Source organism: Dunckerocampus dactyliophorus, chromosome 16 (genome assembly GCF_027744805.1).
Source record: "Dunckerocampus dactyliophorus isolate RoL2022-P2 chromosome 16, RoL_Ddac_1.1, whole genome shotgun sequence".
In the NCBI taxonomy this organism is placed as follows: domain Eukaryota; kingdom Metazoa; phylum Chordata; class Actinopteri; order Syngnathiformes; family Syngnathidae; genus Dunckerocampus; species Dunckerocampus dactyliophorus.
In genome coordinates this window covers 12,366,525-12,387,655 of record NC_072834.1, presented here as the reverse complement: position 1 = coordinate 12,387,655, position 21,131 = coordinate 12,366,525, and the positions used below count along the sequence as shown (strand labels likewise).

The following is a 21,131-nucleotide window of genomic DNA, read 5'->3' as shown; positions in this document are numbered from 1 at the left end:
ATGTGTCTTTTTTTTAATCACTTCTTAGGACACGGACACATGATTTAAAAGACTGGTTTGTGTTCAGCGTGTACCTTGCCTCTTGCCTGAAGTCAGCTGGGATCCAGCTCACCCGTGACCCTAATGAGAACAAGCGGTAAAGAAAATGGATGGAACAGCGACAGACTTCAATAAAGAATTGGTACTGCCACAAAATACGCTCCACAAAAATGACAGTCAAGCTGTGCACATTAGCCTTTAGTTTGTCACAACAACATTTTGTATCAGGAGCGTCCAAAGTGCAGCCTGGGGGTCATTTGTGGCCCTGCAGCTGTTTTTTACAAGAATGAAGTCAAAATATTAAGAGAAAAATGTAAGATAACTAGAAAAAGTTGTAATTTTCCAAGAGTAACGTAATATGAGGAAAAATAACATCGTTTGAGGAGCGTAAAGTTGAAATATTAAACAAAGACGTTTTATTTTGTTAAAGTTGTAATACGAAAAACAAAACAATGAATAAAGTTGTCATTTTTAGAAAATTAGGTTGCAGAAGAAGTCATAATATTACGACAATAAAGTCCAAATATTATGGGCATGAAGTCATAATTATGAGAAGAAAATTTACAAGAAGAAGGTTGAAATACTTGAATACTTTTTTTTTAAAGCAGAAAAAACAGCTGTAATTTTACGAGTTGTATTCTAATGATAAAAAGTGGAAATTTTCTGAGAATAAAGTCGTAATATTATGAAGAAAATGTATGTCGTTTTAGTAACATAGAGTTGAAATATGAGAAACAAAACAAAATAAGGTTGGAGTTTTGGGAAAATTAGGTTGGGGAAAAAGTTATAAGTTATGGGAATAAAGTCATAGAAGTTGAAATATTTGGAGGAAAAAAAACGAGGGTGGTGGGGTGCAAAGACCAAAGTTCATATTAATAATACACTACTTAACCGCTATCACAAAGATGAGATAGTTATTTCAATATAATATGTATATCTTCTTAGCATAAATACATGTGTTGGTTTACAAAGTAGTGGTCCTTTCATTTTTCAGTATGTGGCCCCCGTGGAAAAAGTTTGGGCACCCCAGCTTTTTTCTTACTGTCTTGATCTCAATATAAAACGGTATTTTTTTTCCTAAAAAAAAAAAAGGTGGGTCGTCTGATATACGGGTTTTAGTCATTTATACACCAACGCATGGCACCGAATGACTTCTCCCCAAACGAGTCAGAGCTTTTCCTTCTGTCACTCACACATACCAGGAAAGATGCAGCCGTGACGGACCTTGCTTGAAAAAGTGTCTCTGTAAATCCTTGAATGTATTGAAGGGATTGCGGTTAATTTTTTACAGACCGACCGTAAAGAAAGAATTTTCACGGTTGCATTCCTTATTTACAAAACCGAATATTTTCATAAACCTATTTACGACCTTCTGAATATATTTAGCATTTTTAGAGGCCTCTAGACATGAACCAACACTCCTATAGCCACCTTTACACTCATATTACCCAATATAGTCCACATAAAAGAAAGAAAATAAGCCATTTAAGACATAAAGTGATAGCATTGGGAGAGTTGCATTATACTATACTTCTTGTGGTGGCTATTGTCACATAATGTAACTTTACTGACACCTAGTGACCAGTGTAGAATACTACATAACATGGACGAATGTGCCTTCTTCATGGCTTATATTTGTATTTTAGTTCATTTAGCTATTTTTATGCTTGAAAATGCTTAATTTAGGTTGGAAATCTGTAAAATGTGCTTAAATATGCATATTTTTGGACTAATTATGGTGGTCAAACATGATGCAGCTGATTTATTCATGTATTTTTGAAAAACAGTGACAGAGTGAAGTCGCAAAATTGGAAACGCGAAGTGGCTAGGGACGACTGTATTGATCATACATTGTGCAGACGATGAAATGATCACACGATATATGCTTTGACAAGAAGGGGAAAAAAAAGATCTTGGCACAATACCAAAACTAGTTTTAAATTACCCAGGTTACATCTCCAAGGTTGGGCAAGTTAGCAATGGACACAGGAGGGGTTGTCTTATTGGGCAGTATGGTATTTACCATCATACTACCAAACTACTAAATTCACTAATGGATGAGCATACAAAAAGTGATTGCACACATGGCCTGGTGACAACTGCACCAGTTGTTCTTGTCGTCGGCATATGGTGACCAACGCTTGACATGTTTGTGTGTGTGTGTGTTAGATGAAGGGGGAGGGTACCGTCTAGGCCAGAGCACCTGTTAAGAGTTCACAGATGCCCCTGCAGCCTGTAACAAGCACCTTTTAGTCAATTAACCAAAATAACAGCTGCATGTAATTCAATATGCATTGTCCTTTACCTGATTGAGTTTAGTGCCGTGGTTCCCAAACTTTTTACAGCCACGTACCCCTTCAGACATTTGACCTGAGGCCATGTACCCCCTACTCCTGCACACTTAAAAACCTTTTTATCTTAATAACTTGAAATATTGATCAGAATTAATTGGTTAATCAATTTTATAGTAATTCAGGGTCAAAAATGTGTATTTTGCATGGTTGCATTTTGATAAAGTTTCTCCATGAGCACTGATAAATAGACAGGGTGTATTTAGTCATTTTGGGGCCCAAGGCAAACCTAGTCATTGGGGCCCTCGACAATTATGTATTAATTTTTTTATTTTTTTTTTTAAATGTGAGTACTTAATTTAGGCCACTAGGTTCCCAAAATAGGCCGCAATAAGTAAGATCCGCGAAGTAGCCAACTTTATTTGTTTCCAATTATTATATATGTTTTAAGACTATAAAACCCCTCACAATACACTTTACACACTTTTCTCAGGCATTAATATTTTCTCACATTTCTCTCTCAAAGTTGAAATTTTGTTTGAATTTTAATGATCAATCTACTAGGTTTTCTCTCTGCTTTCTGCGCCGGTCTCCTTGCGCCGTGCAGCATTCAGCGCACTTGTAATTCGTGAGTGTTAGGCGCTAATTGTTTTTCATTTTTACTCACGTACCCCCGTGACTATTAATGTACCGCACTTTGGGAACCTAGGGTTTAGTGGAACCTTTTTAGACGAGAACAGACTAAAGGGTGAGGACATATCTGTAGCGGATTAGTGGATTAGTGGACTGCCAAATTTAATCTACACACAAGAAGTGACTTCATTAAATAGAAACAAATAAACACCTATGATTAAGCAATGCATGATACAAACAATGCCTACTACTCTAATACCTTTTCATCCATTGCTACTTTTAAGTGTTCTGTCTCTGTCATCCTGTCTAATAAACAACAAAAACATTTCATTTGTAGTGAAATGTATTTTAAAAATGAATAGGATACCTTGCAATTGTAACATTAATGTATTTATAGTACACTAGGTCCCCAACTTACGAACACCCGACTAGCGAACACTTGCGGATACGAACACAAGCCGACTGGTCTATATTTTATTTTATTTTGCCTTGTAGTCGCTCAATCAGTATTTATACTGCTACTGTACATGCTTGACCAGTAGAGGGCACTGTGACACTGTTAATGCAGCCTTAGAGCTAATGAGACCAACAGAGGAAGAGTTAGACGATGGGGAGATACAGTGTAAAACTAAATGGAAAGCTAAATTGTACAACCTGGACAGAGCGTGTGATTAACGTTTATGAAGAGTTAATAGGCCTGCTTAATTCTACACCACCCACAGAACACTACTTCTTTTAGAAGAGTCTAACGACGACGACTTGTCCTTTTTTTCAATATCTCCTCCTTCAACTCCTCCACAACGACGTATGCTCGGACACTCCTCTACAAAGGTAAATAACATTTATCATTACATATTATTATACTGTATCACTTTTATTATTGTTTTATTTTATTTCATTAAATATCCTCGGTTAATATTGCTACTGCATCCAAACTCATATTTACATACATACAAATATACTGTATATGTATACACGTACATGTAGTACCTACTGTATATCATTGGTAATATTACCTTTTCCCCTACTTAAGAACAATTCAACATAAGAAGGGTCGTCTGGAGCCAATTGTGTTGGGGACTTAGTGTATTTTGAATCACAGAGGCTCAGATAGAAAAGTAGTGAAGCTAGCCTTACAATGGAATGATATTGTGTACAACAGCTGCATCATAAATGGTGTCTTCATAAAGATAATAATGCTCACTTGATTGCCTGGTATGAATGTAACAGTATAGTATGTTTATGGTAGTTTGCAGTGGTGTAAAACTGCACTTTTGGCCACCTAGGTTCTCTTCAAATATTAGAAACGCCTCTCAGCATGGTACTCGATATGCATTCATATCAACGATAAACAGTGTCAGATATCATTATTAGCATTATTATCTTTGTAAAGGCCAATTTTTAATAGAACACTGTGCGTGTGTACCTAATGCTGTGTTTTACTAGTACAACTACTGAGTTTTGCAAAACACAAATGCACACAAGGAATCTTTGTAAGTTCCTTTTACGCACAACAATGGGAAAATCCAGTGTGGATGTTAACCATTTATTTGCTAAGACGAGAGACATGAGATGGCGATATCATCTCTAACTACTGGTCGACATTCCTATAGGTCACAAGAGATGTATGTGGGATATGACCCAGTCCTTCAGGCTGCAGGGAACCTTAATTACTCATCTACTGCTGCAGACGCTTTGTTCCATCTGGCTGTAAGGCTCAGTTGCACTGTGGAATGCCAAGGCCAGTCCAATGGAAATTCCCCAGTCAGTTGTAGTTTTCAGAGAGGGACATTCTAATTGAAATAGAATAAGAAAAGTGAATTTTATTACAGTTATTAAACTGTTTCAAAAGGTTGGGGGGGGGGGATATAGGCTTAGTGAGCATCAGGACCACTATCCAAGACGAAACATCCAAGCTCCACGAATACATCAGGAAGATGGCCCCAAGAGATGAAGCACTTAGTGAATGTCTCAGGCAGTGGAAACTGGAAAAGAAGGGGTTGGAGGAACTATCATGGAGAAAACCCCCCTGCATGGGATGTACCACCGACAGTGGCGGATATGAACAAGCCCTACCAATGGCTAGAGAGGGCTGGACTGAAGGACAGCACAGAGGCGCTAATCATGGCAGCACAGGAGCAGGCCTTGAGCACCAGAGCAATAGAGGCCCAGATCTACCACACCAGGCAGGATCCCAGGTGCAGGCTGTGCAAAGAGGCCCCCGAAACAGGGTGTAAGATACTGGCTGGAAAAGAATACATGGAACGCCATAACCAAGTAGCCGGTATAGTGTACAGAAACATCTGTGCAGAATATGGACTGGAGACCCCTAGATCGCAATGGGAAACACCTCCCAAGGTGGTGGAAAATGAGAGGGCTAAGATCCTGTGGGACTTCCGAATACAGACCGATAAGATGGTTGTGGCCAACCAGCCGGACATCATGATCATGGATAAGCAGCAGAGGACAGCCATTGTGATCGATGTAGCCATCCTCAATGACGGCAATATCAGGAAAAAGGGAAGACTTTTTTATATATGAAAACCGAAGCAATTTTTCCCATAGGAAATAATGTAAATCCAATTAATGCATTCCAGGCACCCAAATATATTAACGTAAAATACATTTGATCAGAAACCAATGTGGAATAATTATAAATGACAAATGAAATGGACAAATGAACATACACTCATGATAAAAATTTTAACACCAATTGAAAAATAGCAAGAATTATCATTTTGCGCTATTGAATATTGAGGAGGTTCTCAGTAGAGCTTAAAAATGCAAAAAGAATAGACAAGACATAGACACATAGACAAGGGCCTTCAGTCATGAGCTGCCTTTTCTCATTCCATTGTAGGAAAAAACATCTCAGGTGAGATCTCCTTGGCATGCCAGTAACGTTGGAAGCCATCAGGACTGTTAAGGTTCCATTTTTATCTCATCAGAGAGACTTCCACATTTTAATGTCCCATGTTTGGTGCTCTCATGCAAATTCCAAACCGGCTATTTTGTGGCGTTGAAGGAGACAAGGACTTTGAAGACGTTTTTTTCTTAAAACTCTCGTAGATGCTGTCTGATGGTTATTGGACTGCACTCGGCAACAGTTACAACCTTCCTAGGATCGTCCCCATGGCTTGATGGACAGCCAATCAGATCCTCCGGCTCAGGTTCTACCACTTGACTTTTTTGTTCCATAACCCTCAGGATTTTTGAAGAAGTTTCAAATGACTGTCTTACTGCGTCAAACCTCAGCAGCAATAGCTTGCTGCGAGAGGCCTTGCTTATGCAGCGCAACAATCTGCAGAAAATGACATTGGATGCACATTTTTGCCATATATTTAGGCTTTTTAAGGGCTACGATTTGAAACTTTTGATCAGCTGATGAACAGCTTATTGCACTTTAATGCTTGTTTGCAATAAATTGTTAGCCTACTCCAATTTTTTTTTGTCTCACTCCCATTTCTTCTTTTTGCATTTTGAAGCTCTACTTAGAACCTCCTTAAGAGCCAACAGTGCAAAATGTCAATTCTTGCATTTTTTTCAACTTGTCTTAAAATTTTGATCAGGAGTGTATAACATAGTTTTTACCTTTTGATTAGAGACTGTCATTAGCGAAGACAGCGAGGAGCGCAGAGGGACCTTTGGAGAGGACACCATCTTCAAACTTTGCGATTAGTTCTTTTTTGAATTCAGTACTTTCTCATCTTTATCAAATTGCTGCCACTCGCAACTTTCTTTGGCCCCATGGTGGGTTATTTAGCAGTCACACTCAAAAAGTGCACGGACAGTGAGTCAGCAACGCGTATAGTGCTTTGTTTGGGCACTCGATTCCGCAGAATGATACAGTACAGGGAAAATGGACTAGATTGTTATACAATATAATACGATAACTGAGACAGTGTCCAAAAAACGGGGCAAAAAATCCTGTGAAAAATGAAATCATATGTGCATGGCTCAGATCAAGGGTACCCAAGTGTTACATTTAAAATTTTAAACTCGTGGATAGACCTTGGTAATGTTATCAACACAAACTTCAAACATTGCAAAACACACACCCAACATACCAGAGCTCGAGACATCTTTTTTTTTCCATAGCAACCCTCCCAAGTTCACTCTTTCTTAAATGTAAAGTACATAACTCGGTGTCCACTCGGTTTTAGACTTTTGTTCAAATAATCTTATTTTACTCTTTTGTACACAAAAAAATCACTTTAGTTGCAGAGTTGAGTAATTATTCCATGAATATATACCATTGTAATCATCATGGGGTTTGTTTTTCGATGGAATTATGTTCTTCAAAATTTTCATCGGCAGGCGGACACGAGGGTTATGTACTTTTCACTAATGATTACACAACAGTTATTTTTTTTTACACTGAGAATATTTGAATAAAACACATTAGAAACCGATTTCAGACATCATTCTTTAATTCTAAGTAGAAATCATGACAAAATTATCAGAGAAAATATTGTTAATTTCACAAAAAAAAAGTAGACATGCTTTACATGTAACATTTCAATGTCCAAATATAGACACTTTTTTTACAACATAGCCGTGCTAGCGCAAAATAAAAACATGAACAGGCTTAATTTATGGTTTGGTAGGCTTCCTCACTCTATAAACGTCAGAGTGATAGGGATAGTACACATTGTTAGAACAACAATTTCAAATACTACTCGAGTGAAGTTGAAGACAGCAAAGGGTACCCTTGATCTGAGCCATGCACATATGAAAACGGGCATTCACAAAAAAAAAAAATGTGGTCCTCGGTTTATGACGAGTTTCATGGTAAGGTAGGCGCTCCTCTAAATTAATAAAAAAACTGATTTTTGGCCCCGTAAACACAAGACTCGCCCCAGAACGTGCGACTCCGGTGCAGCCACACTACTCGACACTGAACCATCAATAAGGATAAAGATGGTACTGCAACCTCTACCCAGACGTTGGAAGGATGACGAGTACAGAACAGGTCCAATAGGCTACTGTCGGTCGAACTACGCCAAAAACAACATCAGCAAAGTCAACTGTCCTCTGCACAGAGCCATCCTCCTCCCACACCCCCACACACGCACACACACTCAGCACTCATGTCAAGGTCAAAGACATTCAGAAAATCACAACACTACACATTAATTGCTTCAGTATCCTTGAGCATATTAAAGGATCTGCTCATATGAAAGCGACAGTAATAACCAAGCAATGAGGTGGTCTTATTATTGAGAAGGAATGGTTACTAGTGCTTTGGCTTTTATTGCTTTTTATTCATTCATTCATTCATTCATTTTCTTACATTGCAGTCTAGGAGCGGAACTCGTACGTAACCCAAAGACCACCTGTAGTGCTAATGTACATCATGGTCAGAAATTCTTGCTGTGTCAAAATTTATCACTTTGGGGCGTACCGTCATCATCTGTGCTGTAAGTCTGACCTGGAAAATAATTGTGTTTGTGAAGTCGACAAGTCACCTTCTACCGTCTCATTATGGACTCCGTCCCCAGGGGCAGCCAGCACGAGACAAGGCGTTTAGGGCCAGAGCACCACTTGTCTTGAGAGCTAAATCCCTCTGCTGATGCAAGCAAACACACAGTGTTTACGTAAGCGGCCCCAATCAACTCGACCCAAATGATTATTGCCTTGGTTTGTGGTTGACAGGCTTACCCTTTCAAATTCCTGCACGATGAGGTTGAGATTTTCAAAGTGCACTTTGAACAAAAAACACATCACTGATGCAATACTTCACTGTTATGCAAAAGGGGCACATTTGCTTTGTGATGATGCACCTACATACACACATACATGCACACACAGCAGTCCAAAAGGTAACATTTTTGGCCATCATAAAGTCTAAAAGTGCTTTGACTGGCTTGAAATGGTGCAAGAGCTCATGTAATGTTATTTTACCTTTACCGTCTCAGTCAGTACACGTTAAAATGATGTCATGAATGGTCACAGTTTTCACGTTGGGCTTTTGTGACCTTGGACGTGCAGGTTACTCCCATGAGGAGAACCATCTGCGTGGGCGAAGGGCCAAGCGTGAGCCTCAGTAGTTGCTTCCGCATCCGCGCTGTTGTCATGGCTCACTTCCGCACCGCAGTCCGTTTGATTCATCTGCCGCTCCAGCAGCGTTACTCGCTGCTTCAGCCGCTGCTGAGTGTGCGCGTACTCGCCGAGTAGACGCGAAAAACGAGTCTGGAGGATGTCGAGAGACGACTCCAGCCTCTCCACCTTCTCCTCCGTGTCCTCTTTCTGCAGCCCGCCACACTCGCTATTCTCGTCCAGGAGACCCTCCTTCATCAGGATCTCACGGCCCCTCTCCTCCAGGACGGTCTTGGCGTCTGGATACTCCGTCACGGCCTCCATCAAGTCATCCTTTGAGAGGCAGAAGAGATCCGAGTATCCCAAACTGCGAATGTTGGCTGTCCGACGGTTTCCCATCTTGCTGCCTTTGATATTCAGAATGCTGATCTCTCCAAAGCAGCTCCCGGCAGTGAGAAGGGCGTACTGCGTGACCCCATCATCTCCCACCACGGCCAGCTTGCCCTCCTTGATGATGTACATCTCCTTCCCGATGTCACCTTTCCTGCAGATATAGTCTCCCGGACTGAAGACTTGTGGGCGTAATTTGAGCACGAGCTCCACCAACAATCCTGCCTCACAGTCTTGGAAAATACGCACCTTCTTCAAGGTCTCCAAGTGCACATTGATAGCGATCTCCGCCCGCAGTTTGTTCGGCAAGTTCTTCAGCACTTCCTGCTCGTCTACTGCTTTCTTGTTGGTCCACAGGTAGTCGAACCACTTAATGACACGCGTCTCCAGTTCTTTGCTGACTTTGCGAAAGTGCATGTAATGTTTGATGGCATCGATTCGAGCTTGAAACTCAGCACGGGTGGCGTTCATGTTGGCGATCATGGAACCCACATTCCCCACAATGGTGGCAAAGATCAGCACCCCGACTAGAAAGTCAAATACCACAAAAACGTACTCTTCATCTCGCACTGGTGCGGGCATCTCTCCAATAGTGGTGAGAGTGAGAGTGGACCAGTACAGACAGTAAACGTAACTCCGAGTTAGAGAGGAATATTCCGGTTTGGAGATGTTGGGGAACACCCAAGTGTCTGAACCAAAGCCTAAAGACTTGGAGATAGCGTAGTAGATGCAAGCATTCCAGTGAATGATGACCAGGATGTAGAGCACCAAGTTACAGATGCGGAAGATGTTGGGGTAGTTGGTGCGCGTCTCCGTGCGGTCAAAGAACTCGAACATCCGCGGGAAGCGCAGCAGACGGTTGAACCTGAGTTGAGGCGTGTGGATGCCGGTGTGAAAGTAGACAAGGTCTGTGGGCAGGATGGACGCCACGTCCAGCTTGAACTGTAACGTGCGCACGTAATTGTCCCTCAGCTTGGTGTGGTCCTTCACCAGAAGACCTTGTTCCAGGAAACCTGAAACCAAACACAAACTTAACATTGCGGAGATGTTGTCACGTCTGCGCTGCTTATCCTGTTCAGAGTCACGACAGGGGATGGAGTTTATCCTAGCCGCCCTGGGCTGGGTGCCTGTCAAACACATGCGACACCTCCCAGGGGATGCTCGAAAACCAAGGGAACCCAATCTAATGAGAGCCTAGCACAACCTCATTTGATGAGTTTTCATAGAAATACGCACTATGAATGGTAAAATGGTAAAAAGCTGGGGTAGGCTCCAGCATACCTCCACGACCCTAGTGAGGATAAGAGGCATAGAAGATGGATGGATGGATGGATAGACAAATGGTCAAGGACCTATGGAGAATTCCATAAGTCCCACTGTCTCTGCAAAGACAGCTTTCTTGCTGGTGGCCATGTTTTCCAACCACAACCAACTTGCTGAACTTTTACACAATGTACTTGTCAGTTCCCTAAAGATGTGTACCAAATTGCGATTCGACTAGACATCCCAAAGTCAGCAAGCTCTACAAAAGAACAGAAATTTCAAGACAATCAGATTTATAGGGTTAAACTTTGGTGTTTTAATAACAGCATGTGGTGTATTTGTCAGAAAAATAATGATGATTATAATATTGTCAATTGTTACTCATTGCAGCACTCTGCAAAGATCCTCCTCTACATTGAATTGTTTGCCGTATGAAGAACCACAATAGATATTGTATGGTAAAACACGTCACCTGTGCGAAGTCGTACACAAGTGTCCATGATGTACACAATGTCAGAGAGGTAGTCCAGCACCAGCCAGCAGATGTAATTGGCCACCTGTAATCTATCAAAACACGCCCTGTGGATGAAAAAGACAAAGATTGATTTCTAGCGGAGGGCGAGACTACAAATTCAGTCTGATACTAAGTGAATATTGATACCAATACTTCAAGACCATTTGCTTTTGTGATTTTTGCCGTAATTTGTTGATCATGATTATAATCAGAATAACTCAGGACAAATATTTTAGCTAAACAAAAAAAGCAACACTCTTATTTGTAAACAATTTAACAACATTTAATATAACAATATAACACAATGTAACTAATAATAAAGTACTTGTCCCCATCAAATAATAATTATTTGAGAAGAATAGGCCTTTTGTACACATCTTTGAGTTCAGCTCATGAAAGATGGGAGCCGTAACAAAAGTGTTGCGTTTTCATCTTTGCTGAGTGTTTAGTTGATATATTTACATATGTATTCATATATTGTTATATTGTTTACAAACTCGGGGGGTTTTGTGGGCAAAAAAACGAAGAATTTGAACGATAACTGATAGTAGTTTTTGTTTTTGTTTACCTGTTTTTCACTATTGGCTTTTTTTTGTTTTGTGTGTAATAAAAGGGAATAATTGCACAGGTACTGTATATACTAGGGCTGTCAATCGATTAAAATACTTAATCACGATTCATCACATTTTGTCCATAGTTAACATAGTTAAATTATTCGCAATTAATTGCAAGATTTTATCTATAATAAGTGTACATTTGAAAGATCATTTGAAAGTTTTTAATATATAAAAACATCAACATGAGACTCTTTGCTTTATGCAAATTTTTGTTTACATTAAACATTCACAAAATGGACCTCTCCGCACGGTGGCCGAGTGTTTCCATGTTGGCCACACAGTCAGGAGATCAAGAAGACCTGGGTTCGAATCTCCATTGGGCATCTTTGTATGGAGTTTGCATGTTCTCCTTGTGCATGCATAGGTTTTCTCAGAGTGCTCCGGTTTCCTCCCACATTCCAAAAACATGCATGTTAGGTTAATGGGAGACTCTGAATTGTTCATATGTATGAATGTGAGCACTAATAAATCGCTAATAAATAATATTAATAATGCTAATAAATTCCCTCGCGAGCCTTTACTGTCATCTCATTGAGTGCTCGCTCACTTCCGCCTTTGTCAGATTGAGACTAGCCCCCAAATAGCTGTCCAGCTGCCTGCTGGTGACTGGCTGCTCATAACCCACATTTTAGCAGTTCAAAGCAAAAAATCAGACGAGAAATGGCTTGCATCTAAAAAACACTCGTCAGTAGGGACACTCGTATGCCAGGGTGCCACTGTATAAATGACAATAAAAAATACCAGCAGTGCTGCAGTACTTTCTCTCTTTTTCCTGGCAATTGAGAGGCGACGTACTCCGTGACAACTCAACTCACAGCGACAGTAGATACAAATAACTTTGGTCTTGTCGAGAGAGCCATCTGCCAGGGCTTTGAAGCTAAACTTAACATTTAAAATACCTTTTCTTTGTCCATTTCTGCTCAATATTTGTTCCCGCTTGGGGCTCCACATCAACTACTACTCAAACTATGGTGTGGACCGAGGATCAAACAGGATGTGCCCGTACGTTAATCGCGCGTCAAAAAAAATAGCACCCTTCCATCCATTTTCTATGCCGCTTCATCCTCATTACGGTCGCGGGGGCATGCTGGAGCCTATCCCAGCTGACTTCGGGCGACAGGCGGGGTACACCCTGGACTGGTCGCCAGCCAATCGCAGGGCAAAAAATAGCACCATTAATGGAAATGTCTTTGACAGCCCTTGTAAATGCATATACATTTTACTTTCAGCCATGGCGAATTTGCAATGCTCGTCCCTTATCTTGATATGACTCACCAGTGAGGGGGATGGGTTATCTTGGCAAAGGAGAAATGCTCACTAACACAGATTTAGACATTTATCAACAATATTTGAAAGAGATAGGCCCTTTGTGTACATATTTTACATATTGTGTTGTTTAGAAACTCAGGAAAAAGCACGCAAAGTCTGCAGTTGCCGCACCCCTGTCGAAAGTGAGCTTAAGCTTGTGTGCCTGGAAAGTGAAAGTTATGTTTGTGTGAAAGCGAGGGGTGAGCTGTGAGTGAGAACAATGCATCTTTTGTGTGTTTCCCAGTAGTTTTCCATGAGTCGTACCTAAGTGTTGTGTAACTCTGGTTGTAACAGGTGTGTGTGTATTGGAAAGGTCTCTATGAGAAGCAAGTAGACTGACAATGCACTGAGCTATTAGACTGTACATTAATAAATAATAAATATCTAACATTACCTTGCAACAACAAGGAACCAGTTGTAGAGCACGGCCACGGCGATGACAAATAACCAGCGGTAGTAGGTATCATCAGATGGGGACACCACAAAAACATCCCATGTGTTCCTTAAAGGCATCAAAACAATAGTACTTAGCTGGACATAAAAAAACAACTGTTGAAAGTCACCATGTCTTTCTTCATGTACAGTATTGTTCAACTATTAAAGCGTGTCAACTGATATACACAACAACCTTCGTAGGAACTGCAAGGTTATTTTCTATTCTGTTCACTTTACACAAATTTATGCAAATCACCGTTATTGACTGTTATTAAAAACTATACTGTAGAAGCGTCAGAAAAGCTCATGCTAACAATGCTAAGCCACTGAAGATAAGCGCTAAACACAGAATAGCAGAATTCATCACTCATATCAACATTATGTCTTGAAATACACATTTTCAGGTCATTTTAGTGGCTGGCAAAGTTTGTACTGTTACTAAACACAAACAGTAATGTTAGCACGGATGCTAGCGCTAACACAACGCAAGAGGTGTCATGGCTGGTCCACCAAAACAGATCTTTTAAACCCCAGGACTTGAGCTGAGGCATCTGAATGTGAGTTACCAAATGCTTCTTAAAGGTTTTACATTAACAGTATGAAAACATGTACCATAAACAAAAAATAACACATCGTATTTATTACTTTTAAACACAAGGAGGAGGTCGTTTTTTTATTTACAGTCAAACCTTGGTTTTTGTACGCCCCAGTTGTCATATGATTCGGCTTCTGTTGAAAATGTATGCCAAAAGTTTGCCGCGGTTTTCATACATTGCATTTTTTTTATGTCCAAACTTCGTCCGTTTTCCCTGTACTGTATCATTCCACGAAATCGAGTACCCAAACAAAGCACCCTACGCGTCGCTGACTCACTGTCCATGCACTTTTTATTGAGTGTGACTGCGAAATAACCCGCCATGGAACCAAAGAAAGTTGTGAGTGCCAAAAATTTGCTAAAGATGAGAAACACTATTGCATTGGATCTAGCCAGGATGTATGGGAAGTCTGTGTCAACAATACGTTCCATCATTTATGATTATTCTCCATTGTTTTCTGCATGTAAAACTATCATTTTTCTCTATGAAAAGTGTTTTTGTTCATATTTTTGGGTGTGAATGGATTAGTTGGATTTACATTTTTTTTATAAAAAAAAAAAAAATGTCCTTACGAGTCCCTCACTAACTCGTCACGAGGCAACAAAGACAAGTATCCGTGAGTCCCGATTCAGCTAAAAAGTTGAACGTTATGAACGACTCATTCTCTAATGTGCATTACCGCCTCCCGAAATGCATAGGACTGGAATAGAACCATTTTTGACTGCACTGTATATCCAACCATTTATCCGAGGATTGTAGCATAAAGTCCACATTTTTTTAGCCTCCTTTGTGGTACACAAGTCCAAGTGCATTGCTGTGCGGTGTACCTCAAGATCCCTTTGGCATTGTTGCCATTGGCGTCTGTTTGCGTGTTGCTTGCGCGACTGGGGACATTTCTCAGCTCAGGGCCTCTGAAGCGCTCCAGGAAGGAGTCGGGTCTCTCCTGCTCCTGGGTCAAGCTCCTGTGAGCCCATTCCCTCAGTCTCACGACCAGGCTCACCAGTCTGATGTACACCAGGAATATGTGATTAGGATGCCCATTCCAATCTAATGAAAACACATTGCAGTTTGCATTTTCACCCAAAGCGCTTGGGTGTTTTCCGCATTTTGGTACATAGAAAAAAAAGCATCCAGATGGGATTTGACCTCCACTCCACTGTGGCTTGCTTTTTAAAACAATCATTATTCAGCAATGTTCCAAAGTCTTGGGCAACCACAGGTTTTATTGTTTTAATGACTTTCGTTTCCACACAGCAGACATGTTGAAATAAAACGGTGAGTAGCAGAACAGATAAATGTACAAACTTTTTAAATGTTGTAGAGAGATAAGTGCTGAAATGTCTGTCTGACATTCAACATAACTGAAATGCAAGAAATGCGCTAGCTCAACACTAATTTACATTGAAAATCCCATATATGTGCTAGCAATTTAACATGGCGATTTCACCTCTAAATATGACAAAGAGACAACTAAGATGTACAGCACATTCCACTTAAACATCTGATATACGGTATAATAAGCATAAAACACTTACAGGGCTCAACAAGAGACAGGACTGGCACAGTCAACATCCTAATGCAACTTCTTAACAAACCTTTTTGGTCTTCTTCTATGACAGCCGGTTTCAAATAGCACTACACAGCTTTGTTACTACTTCAAGGACTATTAATTGACGAGACCATACCGTACCAAAAATACCATTCAGAATAAAAGTGCAACATTATTTTTGTATATCGACCCACTGAAAAAGGGTGAGAATCCCTGATCTAAAGTACATGTCTGCGTTGAACTGGCGTGATGGCTTGCTTTAGCTGCTCCCGTGACTTTCTGTAGCTTTGTATCAAAATTGTATTGTCTGACATCATCTCTTGCTCATGCAGCGTTACCTTGAGACGGCTCCGTTTCTTTGAAAAGAATTCCTGGAGTTGCCGCCGTGAGGGTCAAGCGCAGCGACCCTCTGGAGCTCCGAGGATGTGTCATCGCACACAGATGGAACCCTGCAAGGTTGGTTGGAAAACAAAACACTCACAGTGAATCTAGGACGCTTCCAAATACACTTATACTTCCAAAGTCATTAGTGCCATTGCTGTAGTTGTTAAAATATACATATGGGTCGTTCTCATGAAAGGGGTACCAAAAGCGTGACATAGCAACCAAAATTGAAGTTGTTATTTTCTCATCAATTTGCATAATAAAATTAAGTATCACTTGTTCTGATAATGAAGAAAAACTGGTAAATATCACATTTTGGTATATTTTATGACAGCAGGGCAGTTTACTGAAATCTCATTTTTACCATTTACATTAAAAATGCTCTAGTTTATTTCCAATTTTAAATGAATACTTCATTTGCACTTTGTATGAGTAAATAATAAATGAGTTTTAAGTCAAACATTTTGAAAAAAAAAATGTGTTGACATTTTCGGGTCAGTCTCCTGAAAGGGGTGCCAAAAGCGTCACATAGCAAGCAAAATAGAAAGTTACTTTCTAAACAATTTGCATATTGAAATAAAGTATCACTTGTATCATCTACAGCCCGTACGTGAATAAAAATGAAAAATTAGCGCCTTGTACTCACAATTACGAGTGCACCTGAACGCCACAGAGCTCACCGTCGTAGCAGAAAGAAGGGAGGAGACACAACATGAAGTTGTTCATTGCTCTCTGTGAGTTATGTGAATAAGTAGGTAACTTTGATCATTATGTTGTGTATTAAGAGTGTTTAATCTTGAAGGTTTAATTTACATTGGTGTTCCAAACCACGACCTTTGTAAAACAGACGATCTTTTCTTATTGTACATTACCGGCTAATAGTTAACTTCAAATATAGACAAATTGGTTTCATGTTTGATGGCGTTTTTAAAGAGGATGCTTGTGGTATGAATTGTCTTCCATTTTCATCAAATTGTTCTTGCTAATATTTTGCCAACCATCATAGGGTTATGTGGATATGCTGTAGAGTCTTGCTATGAATTTAGTTAGTTACTGATATGTCCTTAAAAATGTCTGTTTTTGACGAGGGGTGTCACAAGATGTCACAAGATGTACAAAGTTTCTCATAATATTCCGACTTAAAAAAAAATAACATACAGTATTTTGCTCTATACTACTAAAACTAAAATTATTTTTCCTCCTAATATTACAATTTTGTTCGTGTAAAGTTGCGACTTTTTTTTTTCCTCGTTAGAATACAACTTTTTTCTCTTAATATTTTGACTTTTTTTCTGTTTTTTTCTTTCTGCTGTTTTTGTTTAGAAAAAAATACATTTCAACGTTCTTCTCATAAATATTATTCTCGTAATCATGACTTTGTTCCCATCATATTTTGACTTTTGTAACATTATAACTTTTTCCGTCACCTATTTCTAAAGATGACAACTTTATTAGTTGTTTGTTTTTCATAATTTTACAACTTTTAAAAAGAAAAGTTATTTTCCTTTAATACTTTATGCCAGGGGTAGGGAACCTATGGCTCGGGAGCCAGTTGTGGCTCTTTTGATGACTGCATCTGGCTCTCAGACATTTCTTAACACCATAAAATGTGTTTATTTTAATTTGTTTTCCTGACATTTTAAAGTAAAACATTACAGAAACAGAAACATTACAAAATTCAAAATATGCATTGTAATGCATTTTAACCCATCCATTTTTTTTTCTAGCGCAATGCCAGCTGTCCTTCCCATGTTTTCCGTGTCAGACACCAAAACTTGATTATTATTGGGGTTGTCCCTCCTTTAATCAAACCTTCTTTAATCAAATAGTCAGCTAGCTAATTGTGAAGAGACAACCCTTTTGATGAAAAAGGAAAAGAAAGAAAGATACGGAGTAGGTCACAAAACCATGCAGCACCAGAAGTTGCATTAATGGTAAAAAGTTATTTATTATTGGTTAGCTTCAATATAACAACATTATTACAAAGAATACATTCAGAGACTGATATTCTAAAATTGCTAGTATTCCTTAAATACTGTATACACACATTTGGTTGTATTCGGTGTTAAAAAATATGATATGGCTCTCACGGAAATACATTTTAAAATATGTGGCTTTCATGGCTCTCTTAGCCAAAAAGGTTCCCGACCCCTGCTTTATGCTACCTTTATGCTGCTAAAATTATTTTTAGTATTTTTTTTATTTTATTATTTTCATAATATTACATTACTCTCATAAAATTACGACTTTTTCTCGTTAGATTGCAAGTTTTTTCTCTTCATATTTTGACTTTATTGTTGTTGTAAAATTACTGCAGATTTTCTCCATTTTTTGCTGCTCTTTTTTTTTTTTAGTTTTCTAAAAAAATGTATTTATGGAATGTGCCACAGGCCAATTAAAAAAAACGCTTTGAGCTGCAAATGGCTGCCGATGCCGCACTTTTGGACACCCCTGGCTTACCATATCAGTGCAGAATGGAACAACCTGCTTGTGTTTTGTGTTGATGTTCGGCGTTACGATGCACCTTGCATGTGACTGGTGGAGAGTGAGGAACACTTGTGTGGGTGTGCAGAGGATGCAGGGGCGGTGTGCGAGTTGGACATGTTGAAACTGAGCACTGCTGTTGACGTCTTAAGGTCAGAATCAAGTTAAAAACCAGGCGCTACAATAATAACGCACCACATTACACTGTCTGTAACAATAAGGTTGTTATGTTTGAAATAGTAATTAACTTCATTACCCGTTACTGGAATTTTGTCCAACCATTTAATTTGGTTGCACTCCAAATTGCATGACTTTTGGAGCCAAAACTATAAATCCTGCAGTGGGTGCATTTACATCTGGAAGAAAATCCAGAGCTACTGGTGGTTTCAAAGCTTCCAACCAGCCCATCATCATCATCATATACAAATCTCCAACTTTCATTTGTGCCTCTACCTGCTTAGAATACTCTCAGCTCTCTCAATCTCCTCCTCCAAGCTGGTCTTGACTGACAGGTTGTGCGGTGAGCGGCCTCTTTCAGCTGTGTGGCCCGTCATCTTCAGACCTCGTGTGGAAAATACACACACAAACACATACACACACACGCACACGAACACACTGACTGAACTTGGCTTAGTTTTTAAGACGGACGCCCTTCCTGACGTAAGCTTGGTCGAGAATGGAACACGTGCCCTCTGCTGTGAAAGAAGTGTGCACTATTACACTTCCAGTTGTAATAAAAACAGCAGCTCCCGCCCATGTGAGAGAGAAGCAAAAGGCCACAGCGTTTACTGGCGCTGACTGACGGGTGTTTAGACGACTGTTACCACCGTGTGACTAATTGGAGCATCATTAATGACAACACACACGGTCGTCTTGAAGCGCTGTGGCTCGGAGAGAAAGTCAGCTGCTCTCCCACGGGTGCCGAGTCACTTTGGTAACCGGTTTGCTGTGTATACGCCAGTGTGTGTGTGTGACAAGTCTGTCACCTATGTATCATCTCTGCAATGAAGCAGAAATAAACATTTTATCGCTCCAACAACTTAGCTCTATTCTCAATTCTAGTCCAAGTCCAAGGAAGTGAATAAACACATTTTTTGCATCAGAAAGTAAACTTTTACCAAACATAACATCAGTTAAGCTTAATAAAAACTTAGATGACCATCATTTATGTGATTTTCTGGGGGGAATAATAATAATAATAATAATAATAATAATAATAATAATAATATTATTATTATTATTATGACAAGAGCAAACAATATTCATTCACGTACTAATAAAATATCTGATCATTTAAAACAATTTATAAAATGTATATTTTTTTGTTTTGTTCAAGTGGGAGACAAAACAGTGAGTTTTAATTTACAACAACAATAATCATCCATCCATCCATCTTCTGTGCCGCTTATCCTCACTAGGGTCTGCTGCGGGTATGCTGGAGCCTATCCTAGCTGACTTCAGGCGAGAGACGGGGTACACCCTGGACTGGTCGGCAGTCAATCGCAGACAACAATAATAATAATCATAATAATGTAATATCACATAATTGCCAATATTTGGTAATATAAATCTCTTTCCCATTTTTTAAGTAGGAGACTTAAAAAAGAATATACACTATAATGTATAAAATAATAAGAGCAGATCATTGTCAATATTTTGGAAAATAAACCTCTTTTCTTGTTTCCTTTAGGTGGGAGACAATGCAATCAGTTTTAATTTCTAATAATAATAATAATCATCATCATCATCATTATATAATAAATATAATATCAGATAATTTTCAATATTTGGGAAAATAATCCACTTTCTCCCGTTTCTTTTAAGTGGGAGACAAAACAGAGTGTTAATTTCTAAAAAAAAAAAAAAAAAATAGTCAGACTAGTCAGAATAACCAATAATATAATGTAATATCAGATAATAGTCAACATTTGGGAAAATAAATATATTTTCCTATTTTTTAAGTAGGAGACACAATACAGTTTGATGTACAATATAATAATAATAGCAATAATAATAATAGCATATAATTGCCAAATATATAAATTGTCAAAATACATCTCTTTTCCCCTTTTGTTTAAGTGGGAGACAAGACAATATATTTAACTGCACGTAAGAAAATGAACTAAATGCAACAAATGAGGTTTTTGCTTGCAGAAATCACCCTACAGTGCTAACAAAACACTAACCTATTAAATACATAACCAGAGTCATAACATATCATCATTATGAAACTATGTAGGTCAAAAAACACAGAATGTACACACATAGTCGTTCTTACCTTTATTGACTTTCTGTTAGTCAAGTAACATCCCCATGGTGACTTCACACAGACACGCTCAGCCAATCCATCTCTGCAGGCCGCAATGGCTTCTAGGAAACGCGATACAACTCCCAAATTAGATCAAATAAATCCAATCACATATCTCACAACATTAGCGCTCCTCCCGCTCCTCCTCTTGAGGAAGTCCTGAAGTATGGGGACAGGAGGGATGGGAGAAGACGTGCAGCATGTACACTTAGGGCGGGGTCGTGGCTGAAAGGTGGGAGAGAGAGCAGGTGTACGAACATTCTCATGTCGAGCACTTCAGG

General features: G+C 39.3%; 1 protein-coding gene across 1 annotated transcript; it reads right to left on the bottom strand.

Moving 5' to 3' along the window:
* Nucleotides 1–8,824: 8,824 nt before the first annotated feature.
* On the bottom strand, nucleotides 8,825–19,201 carry cnga2b (cyclic nucleotide gated channel subunit alpha 2b). The gene is made up of 6 exons (XM_054754688.1): nucleotides 18,996–19,201; nucleotides 16,013–16,123; nucleotides 14,953–15,129; nucleotides 13,489–13,596; nucleotides 11,128–11,234; nucleotides 8,825–10,405 (listed from the first exon to the last, which is right to left on the bottom strand). The coding sequence occupies exons 1-6, from the start codon at nucleotides 19,094–19,096 to the stop codon at nucleotides 8,922–8,924; spliced, it is 2,088 nt and encodes a 695-aa protein (XP_054610663.1). The 5' UTR covers nucleotides 19,097–19,201; the 3' UTR covers nucleotides 8,825–8,921.
* Nucleotides 19,202–21,131: the final 1,930 nt, after the last annotated feature.